The following is a 20,896-nucleotide window of genomic DNA, read 5'->3' as shown; positions in this document are numbered from 1 at the left end:
AAATGATTTTATAAGTTTAACCCGCCAAGAAACCATTTATTACAAGCTTGTCAACCCATTTAATGCAAAACGTCACTCCACATATGGTCTTTACAATCATTAAATACTTGATTAGTATATTACCACTCACAAATCTTTAAGAATATTGCTAAACGTACCCCACTCATACTATTTTTTACTGATTGTACCCCACCCCCACCCGCAGTCATACTAGTTTTACTTATTTTTACCCCCCCCCCCCCCACCCCACCAATCCCCCAACGGCCCGTATTTATCATATTAATTATCATTTTTCCTTAACATTAATTAAGTATTATCATAGTAGTTCCTCTAACATATTTTTAAGTTAATAGTCTCCATTTAGTATATTATCAAATTAAAAAATATTAAATTGTTTTTATTAATTTATTTTTATTATTAGTAATATTTTAAATATTATTAATTTTTTTTTAGTTTTAAAAGTGTCAATATTAGTATCAGTTATATATATATATATATTAATAAATTTGTGTATTATGATTGAGAATAGTAGAGAGAAATAAAAATTAAAAACTTTATAGTTTTTTATTCAATAATTTAAAGGGATACAATAAATCAAAAACAATGCTAGATGGGGTGGGGGTAGGGTGGGTTAATAAAAGATAAAAAATAATAAAAACAAAACCAAACAAAAAATGGTAAAGTAATTGAAACTTAAGAGGAATGGGTATGACAAGGAGGGAAGTATGTTTGGCCTAACTCATCTTTAGATAGATATATATATTCAATTTAGAGGATCCAAATTACACGACGACTAAAATTTAACATGCATGAATCATCCATTATCGTTAAAGGAAACCATGAATTGTATCATATTTTATAAATTCAACCAACAAATTCATTAACCAAAAACCGTTAACTTGATTAGTAAAATCATAGAATTATTTTTGTAAATAAATTTGAGGTGTATTTTTCAAGTTGTAATGATTAAGCTGCTTAATTATGTCCAGATTAATCAAATAAATCTATTTAAAAAAACAAGTCGAACCATCAACATATTTACCACTAAAATAAAAAGTATTTTATAAGTGCAACCCATCAACGAGCCTTATTACAAACTCATCAACCTATTAAATACAACAACGCACTCCACTTATAGCTATTCAAATCATCCAATACTTGATTAGTATATCATCACTCACGAATCCTTTTGATAAACAGGTCATACAAACTACATTCAAGTTACAAGATCCTAATTACGTCCCGTTTAAAATATGGCATACATGATCCGTATATATCCCCCCGTTACTGTTAGGAAAGAAACATGAATAGTATCAGATTATATAAATTCAACCGCCACTCACGAATCCTTTTGATAAATAAGTTATACAAGACACATTCAGTTTACGTGATCCCAATTATGTCCTGATTAAATTTGAATGTACATGAATCACATATACGCCCAGTAACGTTAAGAAAAAACAAAAAACATAAGCCGTATCAGATGTTACAAAATTCAACCCGCTAATCCAATAACCTATATTCATTAACTTAGACTAAAAAAATTTGTAAATTAAATTTGAGATGTATTTTTTCAATTTAAACCGTTTAAATTGTTTAATTGTGTCCAGCTTGATCAATTTAAAAAACATCTACACCAATCAAACCGCTTGTAATTAATTTTCAAAACATTTTTATATGTTCAACCCGTTAACCAGCCATTTATTATGTACCCATCGACCAATATAATACATGACACCACTTCATGTATAACCGTTCAAATCATTCAATCCTTGATTCGTAATCGACACGCATGAATCCTTTATATAAATAAGTTATGTGCAAACGGCATTTAATTTACACGACCCTAATTACGTCCCAATTAAAACTGGACATACAAGAATCGTATATTCCCATTATTGTTGTAGAAAATACATGAATCACATCATATTTATAAATTCAACCAACCACTAACAAAATCCTTTAGATAAATAAGTTATACAGATAACATCCAATTTACATTATCCTAATACATCCTGATTAATATTTAATGTACATTAATTGTATATGCGTCCTATTGTCGTTAAGAAAAAACATGAACCGTACCAGATATTACAAAATTCAACCTGTTAACTGAGGCTGTCATAACATGTCTGGTACTAAGCACGAACACGAATCTGCTTAGTAATATGCTAATCTGCTAACACCTGTTAAGGGAACTGTTTAAATGCACAACGAATAATACATGTCTAATGAAACAAAAAATTTCAAAACGAGCATAAAAGTGTTAATTAATACGTAATCCATAACATATTTAAAACAAAAAAAAAATCACAAATCCATAACATACTTGAAACAAAAACCATAGAAGCAAATCATGACATCCATTAAAAATATAATATCGGGTTATGACAGGCATGAGTGAAATGCCGTACGTAAGTATGACTTTAGGTTTTAGGCTTTTGGGAGTGTATATCTAATTATTTTTAAAAATTAAATATGTACACAAGTTGCTAAAAGGTTAATAGGTCTTTAACTTGTTAGGACACGAATTTAAACATATCTTAAATAGTTCGACATGTTTAAGACATGAAACATGTTAAGATCTGTGTCATGCCATGTTAACAGGTGTGTGCCATAAATTGCAGATGTATATATATTTAAATATGGTATTAAACTATTAGTTATATATAATTAAATTTAAAATTTCGGATAGTTCAGATATCCGAACTCTCCGAAAAAATTCAAAATTGGTATCCGAATCCGAATCCGAAAATTCGGATATCTGAGATTCGGATATCCGAATTTTCAGATAATTCGGATACAGATTTACGGATATTTCGGATACAGATTCGGATTCGGGTTTTTTTGAACACCCCTACCGCTAACCCAATAACCGAAATGCATTAACTTGATTAAATAAAAACAAAGAATTATTTTGTACATTAATTTGATGTATATTTTCAAGTTGAATTGTTAAAATCGTCTTACGTCTAAGTTAATCAATTTAACCCGTTTAATGAAACAACTTGACCCATCAGCCCACATATAACTAAAATTTAAAAAAAAGTTATAACTTCAACCCGTCAACCAACCATTTATTACGAACCCGTCGACCCATTTAATATAAGACACCACACCATTTATAACCGTTGGAATCATTCAATACTTGATTCGCTGATCACCACGCACGTACACAACCTTAATTACGCCCAATTAAAACTTAACGTACATGAATCGTACATACCCCATAGCCGTTACAGAAAAAACATGTACCAAATCAGATTTTGAAAATTCAACCCGCCAAATCTCATCAAGTTACACGACGATCAAATCTCAACATCCATGAATCGTACATCCACGCCATTACCAATAACATATAACACGAACCATATCAGACCTTTTAAATTCAACCCGTCAATCCGCCCAAGTTATTTATTATTATTAGTTATCCTCCACATTAAAATTTCTGCCTATATATATTCTCCTCAGGGTCCCATTCCCAATAAATTAAGCTTGAAATAGTTAAAACCCTCGAATCGTCTTTTTCCCCAAATTCTCGCTTTTTCTTCTTCAATTCTCTCTCTCTCTTTTTCACCTGTAAACCGTCGCCACCGCCGGCGATGATCTTCCGGCCATAAACCCACCTACAAATCACCAAAATAATAAGCAAAATGGGCAAATACATCAACCGGAACTCAAAATCCACCAACCAGGTTTCTTTGATCGACGGCGGTGTCCGTACACGCGCCAGGACTTTGGCTCTCCGACAAGCCACCGGCTCCTACATTCAGCTCCGAAGCCGCCGTCTCGTTAAGCCGGCTGACCCGAAACGGGTTCCGGCCAAATCGAACAAGGGGTGTGGCAAAAGTGCTAATTCGGCTGGGGTTAAGGGTAATTCTGGAAATTCTTCCGGGTCGGGTCGGAAAGTGGTGGGTGTTGGTGAAGAGAGTCCGATTAGGGTTTCTGATGATTTGGGAAGTGATGGTGATGGGTCGTTTGGTGAGAACGTGATGGAAATTGAAGCTATAGGAAGGTGAGAATTCTTCTTATTTTTTGTTGATTGATTCAATTTTATGAGTTAGGGATTTTTTGTGTTCTTTCCCAATTTTGATTCAATTTTTGGGGGTTTTTTGAATTTTTGCTTATTTTTTCTGGGATTTTGTTTTCATTTTTTTTAACCAAAAAGATTGTTTTTTTGCGTACTAATTTTTTTAATAAAATAAGTCAAATTTTTTACATACTATAAGTTGTTAAAATAAAAGTTTTTTTTTTCATATTAGTTTCTTAACCTAAAAGATTTTAATTTGAACTTTTTCCCAATTTGCGATCAGTTTTTGCTTTTAATTTTTATCATTTTTTTCCATATCAATTTTGTAACCTGATTGATTTTTCTTTTTCATATAATATTTGTAAAATAATTTGTTTTTTCATATTACTTTCTTGACCCAAAAGATTTTGATTTGAACTCTTTTCCAAACTTAAATCAGTGATTTGATTTTAATTTTAATTTTTTTTATCTTTATTATTATTTATGCCCCTCTTGGTTAAAAGTGGTGAGGATCTTAAATCTGTCAGCTGGTTTGGATTAAATCTTTGTTTTGAAATGAATAATGATTGCATTGCATTAATAAAAGTGAGGTGCCTCATTTCTGAATTCTGATATCTGAGGAGTATATTCATCTTTCTCTGAAAAAGCCTCTTCCAAAAGGGCTTTTTCTGCCCACTGTCACTCGTTGGTTGTTTCAGTCTGCTATAAAAATAATAAAAATCTTTTTTAATCAATATTTTACCCAAATTTTGAAAAAGGTTCCAACTTTCACATAATGAAATCATCTTTCTTTAATCTTTTATAAACTTGAATGTTAATATTCAATTGCCAATTATATTACAAATTAACCCTTGTTTATATATTTTTAATCTTGAATATTAATATCTAAATGCCAATAATATTACAAATTAAACACTTGTTCATATTTATGGTTCTTGAAATAGAATTTACACATTTAGTCTTAATTTGATCATGGTTCTTGAATGCTCTTTTGACTTTTGTGTTTGTTTGACTTTCTTGAAATTAAAACTCATGAAATAAATACCAAATTAACCACTTTAATGACATCATTTCATTGGATACCTTTGAATTACATCAATCATGTGAAATTATGTTTGGTTGATTTGATATTGGGATCATAATTTCTTGTATATAATTTAACACTTGTAGGACCCTTGGGGCCCAATCAAGAATCTTAATTTAAGTTATCTTATAAGTGCACTTTTACTTTTATGTAATTAGGTGCAGCTGTTGCAACTTGTTAATTATTGATTTATTGTTAGGTCTAATTAAATCAGTGTTAATTGTTGTTGTGACAGGAGCACTCGCGAGACAACACCGAGCAACTTGATTAGGGACCCCGAAACTTTAACTACTCCTGGTTCGTCTACAAAAAGGGCTTATTCTAATAATGCTAATTACCGTGTTCAAACTTCTGCACCGAGGGTCATCCCGTTAATAGTTGAACTGGATGCTATGTTCACTGAGCCAGAAAAGAAGCAGCAAGAACTCTTCATTGAAAAGTATATATTCTTTACTTGTGCAATATGATTACGTAATCCTACATGTGGGTTGGGTAACGGGTCAAAGCATATTTGGGTCGAAACGGAAGTTCTTTTAGTATGGGTCGGACTGGGTTGACCCGCAAGCACTTTTTAGTCGATCTGTTAATTACAATCACAATATAATTATTCTTTTTACATATTCTACATTGTCAAAGTCTAAAGGCCCAGACTGGGTTGACCAGTAAACGCTTTTTAGTCGGGTTTTTAAAACTTTTATCAATGTTTCTGTGTTAATAATGATTTAAAAAAAACCGTTGTCGCAATATCGATAATGATTTTGTGAAATTTATTAATAAGTGTTTTGCGTAAATAGTAGTTACAAAATGGTATCATAGCATTGACAGTGTACTTGGATCTGTTTGACCTGCTTCTTTTTAGCTAATATTATATGTTTCAAAATGTTTTGCAGGTACAACTTTGACCCTGTGAATGACAAGCCTCTCCCGGGGCGTTATGAATGGGTGAAAGTTGATGGTGCCGGGAATGCTAATTAATCACCAGTGGGATCAGGTCGTGGATCGGGTTGGGTCGTTTGTTATAGTTTTTTCAGTTATAATCTTAAGTTTAGCTTAGTTGAAAATATGGGTAGAAATGACTTTTGTAAAGAAAGAAGTAGGACCCATGAAATACCTAGTTTAGTATCTAGCTTAATGATCTGGAACATAAGAAAATGAAAACAGGTTTTTAACAGATCATCATCTACTAACAGGGGAAGAAGACAGTGGTGGTGGTTGCTTAAAGAATGACTCTAGGTTAGTTTTTACTTAATTGACCTTTGTTAGTCTATACTTTTGTACTAATGAAAGACTGAAAACACCCCCCTCCCCTTAATAAAATTATGACTTTGATTATATTAGATTTTGTTTGTGTGTTTGGAGATTTTTGTTGTTTTACATGAATATGCTTTGTGGGAATGGTTGGTGTAGCAGCAGCCTTTTTGGTTTGTTTTGAGTTGAGTTGGGAAGAATCTTGTCTTCACAACAATTGTGTCAGTTGTAGCGAATCTTGTTGTTTACTTGAGATATTGAGCTTTAAAAGATTTTCTTTCATTAAAAGTAACATGCTTTTTTTTGGTAAGAAAAAAACATAAAACGTAGCTTGTGTTTCGAAGGAGATATTGTAATCAGTCTTTATTAAAAGTAAGCATTTTTATTTTGGTAATCAAAAGGTTTGTATATGATTTTACTTATAATTTTCTTTTTGAACAACAAAGATGTATTAACTTAAAATGTTAGCAAAAGCTACTCAAGCAACCAAATAACAAGATTACATAGAAAAACAGATGGTTTTTGAAATATGATTTTCCCTTTCTGGTAATCAGTTGGGATATTGTTAATCAATCTCTACATGATTTGAAAATGGGTTTTTGTTTTTGGTAGAAAGTTTTTACTTTGTAGAAGGTGGCATAAGGTATTGGTTAAATGGGAAGAAAGTAAAATTTGAGTGAAGTGAACATTGAAATTGAGCACTATAACATGCATTAGAAGTAGTAAAAACAGTCATATTCAAGAGAAAGGTTGAAACCCTAGAAATGCTCCCTCTTTTCTAGTGGTTGAGCTAATGAAGTTTACGTGCTAGTTAGTGGGATTGAATAGTTTTTTTTTTTTTTAAGTGTAATCATGATAGTTGAAAACAATACTGGTAGCTTTATCTTTAGCATTCTTTTCTTAATATCTAATATATAATTATTGGTCTTTTTAGTGGGTGTTTATGGGAAGGGTATAGTGGTAATTGAGGGTTTGGAGGCAGGTTGACCCTTGTTTAGAATGGGTATTTGTGGAGCAACTGCTAATCCAGGTATGTGAAAAGAGAAAATGGTGGATAAGTTTAAAATCAGATTTAGAAAGCAACCCATCATCAAGGGTAACATAGGTGAAAGTGCAACAGGGAACATGTGGTTTGCTGCACCCATTTTTGTCCATATAGCTTCTGGTCCTACTATAACAATGATGGTTTGGGTATGGCAATCATAAACTTGTCATCAAACTATATATTTAATTAATAGAAAAATGGAATATAGGTTCCTTCTTCAGCTTCATGTCCGTCTTCAAAAAACTCTTAAAATTTGAGGCATGAAAAGAGTAAAAAGACGGGCCTCTAGTATTGCATTCTCAATTATATAATTGATAATTTAACAATTTTATCATTAAGGTTATCTTTCAAAAGTCCAAAACAAACAAACAGTTATAAACATGTTACTAAAATGACTTATATTAAACACAAATGAACGTTTTTTTTTCATAAAGAGAGCACATGTTGTGAGACTGAACACATGACATTTGTTTTCATAGTTTAAAAGACTTTCCATTCAACTAAAGAGTGACTTACTAATAACCAGAGTAACGAAGGCTATCCCTCAACTTTTCATCGATAGTGCAAATTTGGTTTTATTTAGTCGGTTTTCGCATTTCGTTACCATTGGAAAAATATAACGGTACCCCCTATTTGTTTAAAGTCCAACCATATTAAAAGTTAAAACCAATTAAAGCTCAAACCAAATAAAACAATTTTTCTTTGTTCACTTATGCTTGGACACTTACCAGGCCGGACATCAACATTAAATAAACAAAGTTTCATTCAGCCATTGTTTCAGCCGCTTCCACCCCACGCTGCTTCCACCCCACTCTGCCCCGATCCCTTATTGCCCTTCTCCGGTCACCCGACCTCCACGATGCAGCCGAGGAGCCAACGACTAGTGTTCCCTTAGTTCCTCTACAGGGTTCGACTTCTACTTGTTCAATAGGTATTTTTCTACTTTTATCTAAAACTATAACTGTTAATTTGTTTATGTAAATTGTTAAGTTGGATTTGTTTATAGGCAATTGAATATTTGGATGACTGATTATGATTTATTGGATACTTCGACAATGTAAATCGAAATTGATTAGGGATTTCGGGTTTAAATTATGTTTTTTCTAACATTAGGTAACTTTGAAGATGAATCGGCAAAGTCTTATTAGCAATCCTTTTAAACAAAAATTAAAATAAAATGATGATGTCGGTTAAACAAGAAGTTAAAAAATATGAAATACGGTAAAGAAAATTCTTTTACATTGTATGAAATATGGCAAAAATAAAGGTGTTTTTGAATGTTACCCATGAGATTTCCGTGTAGATCTGTCACTGAAAGAGTCACTTTTTAAGCTTTTGTGTAAAAATAAAGTTATATATAAATATATTTTTAATAATTATGAACCTCTTAAAAGAAGGAGCTGGATCTATTGCTCTCCTCGCCCTCCCCTGGGTTGTTCCTGCTCAGGTATTGGCTGATGTATTTTACTTTTTTTTATGCTATGCTATGAAATTTCGTTTTACTTGTGGTAATAAAGAAACATAGGAAAGAGGATCAAATAGAAAAAGAAAGTTGAAGTTAATTATGACGTGGGCAGAGAGATAGTGTGGCAATTTCTCTGTATTATTATTTTTTTCTAACTTGTAAATAAATCCCGTTGCGATGGAAAATTACATTGATAAAAAACAATAGAAAAATGAATAACGATACCAATTCTGATAGAACCAGCATTGGTACTTAATATATGTTTTACATTGATTGAAACCATAGAAACAAATATCAACACCAGCTTGATAACGGCGAAACTTTGTGAAGATAATTTTTGTTACTATTAACAAATTTCATTGTTAAATTAATTAAAATCGTCCAAAACAATTTTTAAACGTTATATGTAAATAACTGATAAATATTAAAAAATAAAATAAATTATGGAAACTATGATATTATGATAACATTCATTCATTGTTGTTTACTTTAGGTTTGGTATTGTACAGTAAGTAGGGGATGAGCATTTTCAATCGCAGTAATGATTGATACCGGTAATGAATTGGTGCCGTTGCTACCGAATCGGTACCAAGTTTTTAGTTTTCGGTATCGGTATGTTACCGTATTTTTGACATAGATGTCGTGCTCTAATCAAAAACAAGTATTTATAATGCTTAAATACCTATAACTAATACGGGTAAGTAAGGTCGTCTCCACAGGGAATCAGTGGAAAGTGCAAGTAAAGTTCATGATTATTAATTAATTAACTAAGGCGGACAGTCGATGTCAAGCAGTTTATAAAGATGATTATAAGAAAACACGGTTATTTGGAAAAGTTTATAAACAATAATGAGAAAACGATTCACTTCAGGTTCAGGTAATGTGATGACCGACTAATCACAGATTCATAAGATTAATTGCGCAGCAATTACTAAACCTAACAGTTGGGTTGTGATGACAAACGATACCCTAACCGAATTGTTGACACAACTGAACCCCGGTTTACCCTATTACCAGTTTAAAATATGAAAACCAATTTTAAGCAATGACTAACGATTAATGGTTCAATGACATAAGAGCTAACCCTACATGTGATAACACAACCAGAAAAGTGATGCAAAGTTTGATAATCAAAATGATAAACTGTTTAAACAATCAATTCATAATGTAAAACAAGATTAAAAGCAATCAATCAAGTTCATACTCATTCAAAACATAGAATCTGATCAAAGTTAGTTTACACAAAACCCTAGCCTAAAGTGAATACAGTGGTTTTAGCCTGACACCGGCATCAAGAAGGATTCGCTTATCTGATTAGAGGACGAAAGCATGCGATGAACGGATGAACCGGAGGCTTCGGGATAGTGCAAAATCATCCTAGGGCTTGTACTTGGTTGAAGGAATGAAGGTTCTCTCGAATGGGGGCTAAAAAACTGATTATATCAAAGTTAGGGTAATTTTTCCCGTCAGGAGGATGTTAGCGCGGCGCTAACATCCCATGAGTGAGACTTTAGCGCCGCGCTAAAGACTCAAAATTCTGATGATCTTAGAGATACGCTGACATCACCATCAGGACCCCTTAGCGCCGCGCTAAGGGCGTCTGACAGAATTTTCTTTATTTTCTTCATTTATTTTGCATAGGAAAACGTGTCACTCATCATTAGTCTTCTATTTCTTCGTTCCAAGCCCGTAATTCATCCTGATAAGCGTCCTTAACGTCAAGTATCCTGAAACACATAACTACGCTTGAAGTACCAAAGTTCACATAATAATTAAACTAAAATTAAACAAATAATATAATAATATACACGACTTTTGCCCGACTATCACATCCCCACACTTATCTTTTGCTTGCCCTCAAGCAAACTGTCATGCAACACATACACCTCGATCGATGATTCATAAATTACCACGATTAATACTAGTGAGGTATAAGGTCATACCTAATTCCCAAGAACTGACACTGCCAAGACTGATAACCCACCAAATAATTTAATGTTACAATTTAAAACTATGGAACCGCCCAAACAAGTGTACTTGTTTCCGGTTAAGGCACACATGGTCATACCCCTCATAGTATAATATCTCTCCTCTCGGTTTAATATCTGGACCAGCAAAAAGCTGGTATCTCTCTGCCCTTTATACCAAGTATGAACACAATGTAATAAGCTTGGAAGCAAGTAATATCTTCACCCATTATCCACCGGTTGCATAGAGAATAGAACTAAGGGTTTTGTTGTGGCTTAGATTAGGGTGTGAAAGCGGATTTATTTAGTAGCTTATGGTGAATGAGACTCAATTTATTCAAACAAACAACTCACTCACTATTATTTGCAAACGAGACTAACTCAAACATCGACTCTTTTTGAGCTCTTCTTTGATTTACCAACTTTTTTTCTCTTTTTTTTAAAACAAATACTAACATCAATATATACAAACAACTGAATCGAGACATACGTACATTGTGTACTATGATCGACAAACAACTTATATACAACTCTTGACATACCGAATTTCATCCACATGATTAAAAATAATAAAGGCCAAGGCAAACACGGCTTGTAATGTGGATTAAACAAACGAAAGGGAAAATGCACAAACTTGGCTCCTAGGGGATAATGTAGGGTTGGGAGTATTTATTTATTTATTTATTCATGTAAAGGCCATTATATGTGGGTTTCTACAGTCCTATTTCTCCATACATGTGGTGGTATTAAGATCTCGAAATGCATGAGACAACCAAGTTCTAGATATCATGGACATACTGGTTACTCTCTATAATGGCACTCGTATGACATGTGTATATACTATGTATTATATGTGTATTATATATATGTGGTCAACTCACACGCGTACCGGAGGAATAAGGATGCCGATATAAACGTGTACATGTCCCCATGACTCGTTATCCCCATCTAAACGGTCCTTTTTATTTTTCTTTTTGAAAAACATTTGCATGGGAAGACTTTCGAGAAACTTAAAAACTGACCATGACCAAAGACCTCTACTTGGCATTAATAATGGCAATTAATTATTTACAATTCCGGCTTTTGCGCACAATCAAGGCACTTTAAGGCAAAAATTTTAATTTTCCCCCATCCCCACACTTGAGGTTGACATTGTCCTCATTCAATGTTTAAAATTTAGCATTTAAAAGAACATTAACGAGGACGGGGTTAGAATTGACTGATTATAAGTTTTAAAACCGGGCTTAATGTGATGTGTCCTAAAAATTATACAACTATACAATTACACTTTTAACAATTAAACTAATAAAACAAAAAAAAATTATGAAAACAAAATCACCTGATAATAATAATAAGCCACTCAAATATACTCGTGCTTGTGCTCAACGAACCCGACTTCTTAATTCACTAACAGAATCTGCAAACTCTCACACGTGTAGAAGCACGCTTCTCACAATTGTTAGGATATGTCTTTTAAACCGTTCGCAAAACCGTTAATTTTAATTACCAAGCCAAGTTATATAAATTTCATAATTAAATTTGTTAAACTAGTAAAAGTGTTAAAAGACCTAACTCACTTTCGTAGGAATCACGATTGCATTTAGCATATACAACAAGCCCTTTAAACCCCCCGGTAGCCCGGGTGGACGAGTGAGGTCTCGTTAGGGTTTATAGTGAACAACACCCATAAAGTTTTTAATACAGCATAATATACACGTACTGTAACATCCTACTTTCGGTTATATTAATAAAATAAAGTTCGTTTATTTTATAGAGGGTCGTTATTGGTTTAGTTGAATAGAATACGAGATGGACCTGTGTTGGGTAAATGGATATGGGTTATGGACTTGGGTTATGTAGGAATGAAGGAAAGACCATGGGCTTAAGCCCATGATCAAAAATATATATATACTCTTAATCCTCCATTTAATTCATTTACACATATCCCTTACACCTCTCAAACACACACACTTAAGCTCTCTCTCTCTCTAGCCGAAATATAGAAGAAGAATCGGATCCCGACCCAAGGTATGATAGTATTTTGTTGTATGAGCTTAAATCCATTAGTTATGGTCACTAAACGACGAGCCGACACCGTTAAACCGTTTAAGTCACGAGATCCGGGTGGAATCGGGTATAAACCGAACCTATGATGAGCTTAGGGGTCAACCTAGCTCAGATCTGGATCGAACGGGACGAAAAACGGTGAAAAACGAGTTAAAACTCGTTTTTTCGACGTGTTCGCGGTTTTCCGGCGGCTTTCCGGCAAAGGTGGCGCCGGAAAGGCCGCGCCGGAATAGTGGTACGAGGATAAGGAATGTCAGGGAATGTTCTGACATTCCCTGACCTAACCCTAGTTCGCTATGGGGACTTAACGAATTGAAGGTGATTCGTTAGTTGATTCGCTTAAGGGAGCACAGCGAACTAGCTCTAGTTCGTCTATGATTCGTCTCTGATTCGTTAAGGGAAAAGGGTAACGAATTACCCTTGATTTGTTATGATTAGTTCGTTAAAAGAAATAACGAATTAGAAGGTCCAATTTGCTATATGGACTGATTCGTTAAGGAGTCCAGTTTGTTAAGGGTTCAATTCGTTATAAGAACCAGTTCGCTAGGATAATCCAATTCGCTATGAACCAATAACGAATTAGAAGTTTAACTGAATGACAATAACAGTCCCTGGACTTAGAAAAGAACGATTTAATTACAAAGAAGCCTTTGGACTTTAAGTAGCAAATTATTTAAGGATTCAAAACCCTAATGGAAAATGTGTTAAGGCAGTTAATGAAAATAAAATTTTTCCAGCCAGGGGCTCTGCCCCTTGGACCCCGCTAGGGGCTGCCGCCCCTAGAACCCCGCTGCCAGGGGCGCTGCCCCCGGACCCCCGTTCGTTGAGGGTAATAATTAAACTAGAAAGGCGATATGTGTAGTGATAGTTTATTGAAACGTATAATTATTATACAGTTAGTCAGGCACAGCTCAAGAAGGGAATAACCGTAAACGGTGAACGCAACCGCATTGAGGTGAGTTTCTAGCCCCACTTCCTTTTTATGTTTCGGGGCTGTGTGCATACTCGATGTGATAGTTAATACACTTACCTTAAGTAGTAAGTGTATGCCTTGTATGATGGATGTATGATGATTGCTTGACGGTGCGTGAACGATCTTCGGATATTGCATGTACCGTCAGGTGGTAGCTAAAGACGTGATTGCTATGTATGATGTAAGATAAGATGTATGTATGAATATTTATGATGTATGCATAATGTACGTATGATAAGTTAATGGTACGTGAACGCTCTTCGGAGATTGCACGTATTGTCAGGAAAAATATTTAAGGGCAGGTATAGTGTGAAGCTATGGAAGAAAGGGTACCGGACCCTAATAATACCCGAGGATGAAGGGTACCGGACCCTAATAATATCCAAGGATGAAGGGTGACCGGACCCTAAAAATATCCGAGGATGAAGGGTGACCGGACCCTAATAATATCCGAGGATGGAGGGTACCGGACCCTAAAAATATCTTAGGTGTGTAGGGTGAAACGCCCTTTATAATGTATGGTTAGATATGAATGTGTATGGACGAATGCTGATCTTGATATGTTGTAATGCGTACCTTCGGGCACGTATATGTGTATGAAAAGTAAGTTACGTGATTAACTAGAACTCACTCAGCATAGCTGACTTTTAGTATGCACGCAGGCAAATAGGTTGAGGCAGCTCGCGTGACTGAAGACACATGGCATGGAAATCGAAGATACTGGCATCTCGAAGAAATGTTGTGATGTTTTAAAGACTATGTTTTGTTTTAATTGACTACGAATGTTTTATAAGACATGACTTGATGGTTATGTAAAATGTTATGGATGAAGTTTTTATTATTCCGCGAAAGTTTTTGTTAACTCTGATATTTAGAACTGCGTTTATGAGTAAATCCAACGTTAAAGTAGGGCTACCGGTAACGGGGCCTTACACGTACCTGACAAGGCCGGGTTGCCTCCCGATCAGCGCTAAGTTTTTGTTAAGGTCTTCAGCCGGACCGTTACCTGGTATGACGTTTATGGTGGTCTAAGCGGACACTTCCCTACCGAATTCCCTGTAAAAGCTCGGTAGTTGACACACCTCGGCTCCGCTTCTTCCTTCATGTTCAATATGTCTGATAAACAATTACGGGTCGGTGTGAAAGAATATTTACCTTCAGAATTTCCAACAAATGCTCGGTAACGAACACGCCGAGCCCACACACTCTTTCTTATCTTCGAAACATCAAATATTGATCGGGGCCGAACCGAACATTTTCCCACCGAGTTTCCCGTGTATGCTCGATAGTCGAGGTGTTGTGTCCATATTTTTATTCTTGCGGTGGAGTACTCGGCTTGTACTCGGATATGATAAATATAACATAAAATAATTATTGGATATTATATTTATGTTAAGATAAGCATAATTCATGTCAAAATAAGCGTAATTCATATGGAAACAAAACATAATTCAAAAAATTCATGTTTTATTGTTATTTTAATTTTTTTACTAAAAAATAAAAAAATTGAAAAAAATAAAAAATAAAAAATGTGGCCGAGTTGACCTTGGAGGCCGAGTAATCCCGAGTACTCCGACTTTTGACCGAGTTGGACCTTGGCGAGTAATGGTGGCCGAGTTGAGAAAAAGCGCCAAGGTTGATGTCCGAGGACCTTGGAATCGCCGATTCCAAGGCCTTGGAATCCGAATTTTACAATACTGACTGCAGTACAAAAAATTAAAAAAAGAAAAGAAAATGAGTTGCAGCCACTGATCGAAATGATAACTGCAGTAACCAACATCTATTAGAATAACATTGAAACTATCTACAGTGTCATTTTGTGTGTTAACTAAAACTTGATAATTAAAGAGAGAAGTGATCTTAGTGCAAGAAATATGAAAAATAATTCCAACTAATTATATATTTTCTTTTCTATTTTCAATTTATTTAATTAGAAGGGTGTATTAGTAAATTATCTAGTTTTGTTATTTTGGTAACTAATAAATGTTAATAGAAAGTTACTAATCATAATTATTTTTATTTTATTATATTTAATTATCATTGTTAATTCTTGATATTCTTCTTTTCAATACTAATTTATTGATTATCTCAAAGTTAGCAAAATTATATGAATCACGGTATTCAATATTTTCGAATAATATTTTTTGTTCTACACAATGAACGGTGTCAAATTTCTTTTTATATTATTTAAATCACAACCAACTACTACATAAAGTATTGCTCGTGCATATATAAAATTTGGTCAAGAGTTGTATCATTTCAAATATGGAGAAATAATTTATATATACGCAACTAATATTTTTCCTGCACAATATACATAACATCCTACATCACAAAAAAGAGTCATACACAATTACATAGTTACTACCTACACAACAAATAATAATCCCTACATGACTAAATATTTACTACCTTACACAACAAAAAATAATCCTACACAATACTTAAAACTAATATATGCATTCCACAATAATAATGACATCCTACATAACAGATAAGTTTCAAACACAGTTGTACCTATGTAGGTTTACATATACAAATGATCTCCACAATAATCTCACATGAATGATCTACCTACACAGATTAAATATATAATCTTACACACTACCATTATGTACATCTTAACAAGCACTAACACATACAAATAGCAACCTACACATATATATAATAATGCACATAGTAAAAAGAAGCAACACATACAAATAATAACCTATAAATATGTATAATAATCATTACATGGAATGAATAACAGCCTACACATACAAATATGTATCACCTAATCACTATCTTCACTTTTATAGAACTACCACACATGTTCATAAAACAACAAAAGCTACTCTTACAAATAAAAAAATTAGTCCCGCACTATAAATAAACGCCTAATAATAATTAATAACAAACAATGTTTTAGGTTACTCCAACACAGCGTAACAAAGTTAATGTTGAACTATAACATTGTTATCGTTACATTAATTATATTTGAAAGTAGAAGGCACTAATTTTTAAGAAATAAAACATATCATAATTTAATGGTATTTTTATAATCCCTACATGACTAAATATTTACTATCTTACACAACAAAAAATAATCCTACACAATACTTAAAATTAATATATGTATTCCACAATAATAATGACATCCTACATAATAGATAAGTTTCATACACAGTTGTACCTATGTAGGTTTACATATACAAATTATCTCCACAATAATCTCACATGAATGATCTACCTACACAAATTAAATATATAATCTTACACACTAATTTAAACTCAAATCAATAGATTACCAATCGATATTCTAATATAGGTCATAAAACAATGATCTTGTTTATAAAATCAGTTATTCCATCAATAATAAAAAAAAGTAAAGAACAAACAAAGTAATGTAGATTTATGAATAATTTGTGACTAGGCACATGTGACGATTTCTTTCTAGTTATATTACTTTCGGAATGTTTGACAATAAAATATGATGTTGGCTAAAAATTTGGGACTTCATTATGATAGTCAAATTCAAATAACCTGGCTTCTATAAAGATAAATACTAATATACCCTTTTGTCTTAAATGCCATTAAAATGAGTAAGCTCAATATTACAATATTTCCATATTGATAATAAACCATTGATCAAACATAATCAAGGGTTATAATTTACTTCTTGCATTTCTAGCAATAAAACCATTTCTCTCTTGAACCATCCCCTATATATATATATAATAAGTTTTACTAATGCATATTACTTTAAAACATTGTTGTGTTATTAAAGGGAAGGAGTGTTTCCGAGTAGTGGGAATCGGGTATACTACTGCATGAGAGAACACCACCCCATCCTATTTTGCCCAAACTAGCTACCAAAAGGCAAAAATCGGGTTATAAAACCCTGTGTAATGTGACAATTGGAGAGAGTTGCCAGGCTTGAAAAATGTTTAAATTTGTTTAAAAAAAATTCAATGTAAAACTCATCTTTTTACCATTCTACTCACACAAATCAAAATACACACAACCTACAATCATTATGGATTTTTTTTTTAATAAAATCAAGCAATCTAAAAACCTCTAAAACCCAAGGAGGTGGTTCCACCGGCCGGGAATCGGTTAGGGTGCTGGTAGAGGCGGTATGAACAAGAGAAGAGGTGAGTCGACTGTGAGAGGAACCGGTTCTAACACAAGAGGACGCTATTCGAACACGAGTTGACGGGTTGAACTTATGTTCAACCATCCCATCTTTTACATACCCACAAATCCCTACTCTAGTTGCTCCTGGTCGATATGAATACCTTTTGGAGGCTCAAAATGTGTTCGAGCCGTTTGCATATAGGAACCTACCTCGAAGGTTCCTGGGTGATGGTGTGGAAAACTCACACCCTCTTCATGAATACTCCGATGATGTAGATTATGTGCTCGAAACGCAAGATCCATTTAATTTGGATGATGATAATGTCGAAATGCAAGTTATAGAAGACAATAATGAAGTTAAAGTTGAAGACACAATTAGAGCATGATTTGAAGGATGGGTGACTAGGGTCCAACAGTAAAAAAAAACAAGAAGTAGGCTTAGCTAAATCATGGGTTCATTGCTCTGAAGACAAATAAGTAAAAAAATCCAAAAAAAAGACGTTTTGGAAGACAGTCCTTAACCATTAAAAGCAGTGTCGGATTCAGAAATATTAGCCAGTGGGTGCCATAAAAGGTTAACCTAAAACGGGTCTGGTTAAACAAAAACGGGCCAACCAAAGACGGGTCAGGTCAAACCAAAATGGGGTGGGTAAAAAAGTCACATTAAATAAGCTATGTATAAAAATTTAAGCAACAAAATTTATTAAACATAATAAACAAAATTCATATTACAATTGACCTTTACATAATTCTATCTTTTGATAACGGTCAACTATAGCATCATTCAATAAATCTACAAATGTTTTTTATTCATCATTTATATAGTGTAGAATTACTAAACATTAAAAAATGATACTATTAATAAATTCATATTTTGGTCTATTTATCACAACAGTCATATTATACTTTAAATTAGCTAGAATTAGAAACCTAGAACCCAAATTGTCGTTCCTCAAATGACAACAAAAATCCAATTAACATAAATCAAAATAAAAAATGTAATAATTGATGAGTGTGTCTTGTATTTCAAAATAAAAACAAGAATCCGAAATCATAAAAAAACCTTTTCATCTCTTACTCTCGTATAACATGCAGAGCAAAAATTTCTATTTATGATGTGGTTAGACAATTAAACAATTTGGGCTTTATTGTTATTTTTCAAAACAAAAAAAAAATTAGGCTTGGAAAGTTAAGCTCAAAAGATTAGGGTTGGGGCACTGAAAAAAGTAAGGATGGGGCAAAAATGTCATTATGCTTAATATATTAGAAGTTTATAACATAAAATAGAGAGTTGAGTGGGTGCATACGCTCCCACTGAATCAACACTGGATCTGCCCCTGATTACAAGTCACTCATGAGCGGAAACAATCGAAATGCTCATCAAGTTCATTCAAATGGGAGTCTATGAAGTCTAAAATGACTTTATTCAATAGATTTTAGTGTTAATCGATAAAATTTATATATATATATATATATATATATATATATATCTATCTATCTTTATAGGACCATCTAAGAGATGGTGGGTGTGCCGATCTTGATGTAATGTGTAAGTCCCTCCGGGGCGTCGCTGATCGATACGATATCCGCACGATGTCTAGGAGTGCGGAATCCTCCTAGACTCGTTTATGGTGTAGAAGACGAATAACACGATTACACACAAACAAATACACGAACAAACACACGAATGGAATAAACGAATCTGCAGATCCTTTATATAATAACCAAACCACGTTACAAACCGAACAAAAACAAAGACACGGCCGACCCGAGGTGAGCTCTACCTCGGGCCGTCCCACACGAATCTCCCTCTCTGTTTCTCTCTAGACAATTGAATTGAACACAAAATACTCTAACTTTCTGGATTACTAAACCCTAAACAAGACACACATATATATAGATAACCAACTTCGCGGGCTTGGGCTTGGGCCTGTAGGCGAAGTTGTTCTAACTTCGTCACTTCGTCTCCGCTGATCAGAATTGCATAGCGACGGTCACAAAATGCACCAACAGACTCCCTTTTGACCGTTTCTCTCAATTCTAACAAACACAAAAGATCATCTGTTACAAAACATGTACCAACAGACACCCCCTTAACTGATGATATTCTGTTTGCTTCTTCTTGTAGGACTCGATTGCACTGTAATCTTCAAACTTGAACTTCACATATACATGCAACATCCATCCTGTCTTCAACCAGCCGTGTCTGAAACTGTCTTGTAGCTTCACAAATCTACCAATCACCCGGCGTCTTCCATATCAGATCTCTCCTTCAGTGTAAGCTCCTCCGACTATATCGATCGAGATCTTTGACATGCATCCCCGTGCCTAATTGATCATCTCAACCAATCACGTGAAGTTCTTCTAACTTCACCAACACGTGAAGTTGTGCTCCCTTCACAACTTCACCAACACGTCGGAATTGTATAGTAAGATAAGGTTCAATCTTCAACTACTCAACATCAAGTGATCAATTTCATCACAAAACCACATTGAGAGAATCTAACACACATGACCATTAATTAATCCGAAGCATCTTCAATCACCAGGGATAACGATCAAGAACATAAACACTTTAACTCCCGATTAAATCCAACTTGTTCCAAAATTTTCACTTTAATAAATAAGCATCACGTTTCAGGATCCAATTCTCGAACGCCTTGAAAATAACATAAATAATATGCTCTGACCGCAATCCAGTAATGACGAAAACCCGAACAAAATTTGACTTTCTTCATTTGGTCAACCTTGAACAACAACAATTTCTTTGCCCAAAAACACCCAAATATATGTCAATATCCAGTTTCAATCAATATCCCATTCACAACTTCAACTCCATATCCAGAGTTGACCCGTATTTGTTCACACGTAAGACCAAGAGATACCGAGTTTCACTCG

At 33.9% G+C, this 20,896-nt stretch overlaps 1 protein-coding gene across 1 annotated transcript; it reads left to right on the top strand.

Annotated features, from left to right (window-relative positions):
- Positions 1-3,420: 3,420 nt before the first annotated feature.
- Positions 3,421-6,632, top strand: LOC143571496 (cyclin-dependent kinase inhibitor 4-like). The gene is made up of 3 exons (XM_077056907.1): positions 3,421-4,015; positions 5,350-5,553; positions 6,005-6,632. Exons 1-3 carry the CDS (start codon positions 3,654-3,656, stop codon positions 6,087-6,089), a joined length of 651 nt encoding a protein of 216 aa, XP_076913022.1. The 5' UTR covers positions 3,421-3,653; the 3' UTR covers positions 6,090-6,632.
- The last annotated feature ends 14,264 nt before the right edge of the window (positions 6,633-20,896 follow it).

Source organism: Bidens hawaiensis, unplaced genomic scaffold, assembly GCF_021521415.1.
Source record: "Bidens hawaiensis isolate Kalapana, Puna unplaced genomic scaffold, B.hawaiensis_p1.1 tig00001336_1, whole genome shotgun sequence".
Taxonomy (NCBI): Eukaryota; Viridiplantae; Streptophyta; class Magnoliopsida; order Asterales; family Asteraceae; genus Bidens; species Bidens hawaiensis.
This window is presented reverse-complemented; position numbering and strand designations above follow the sequence as displayed.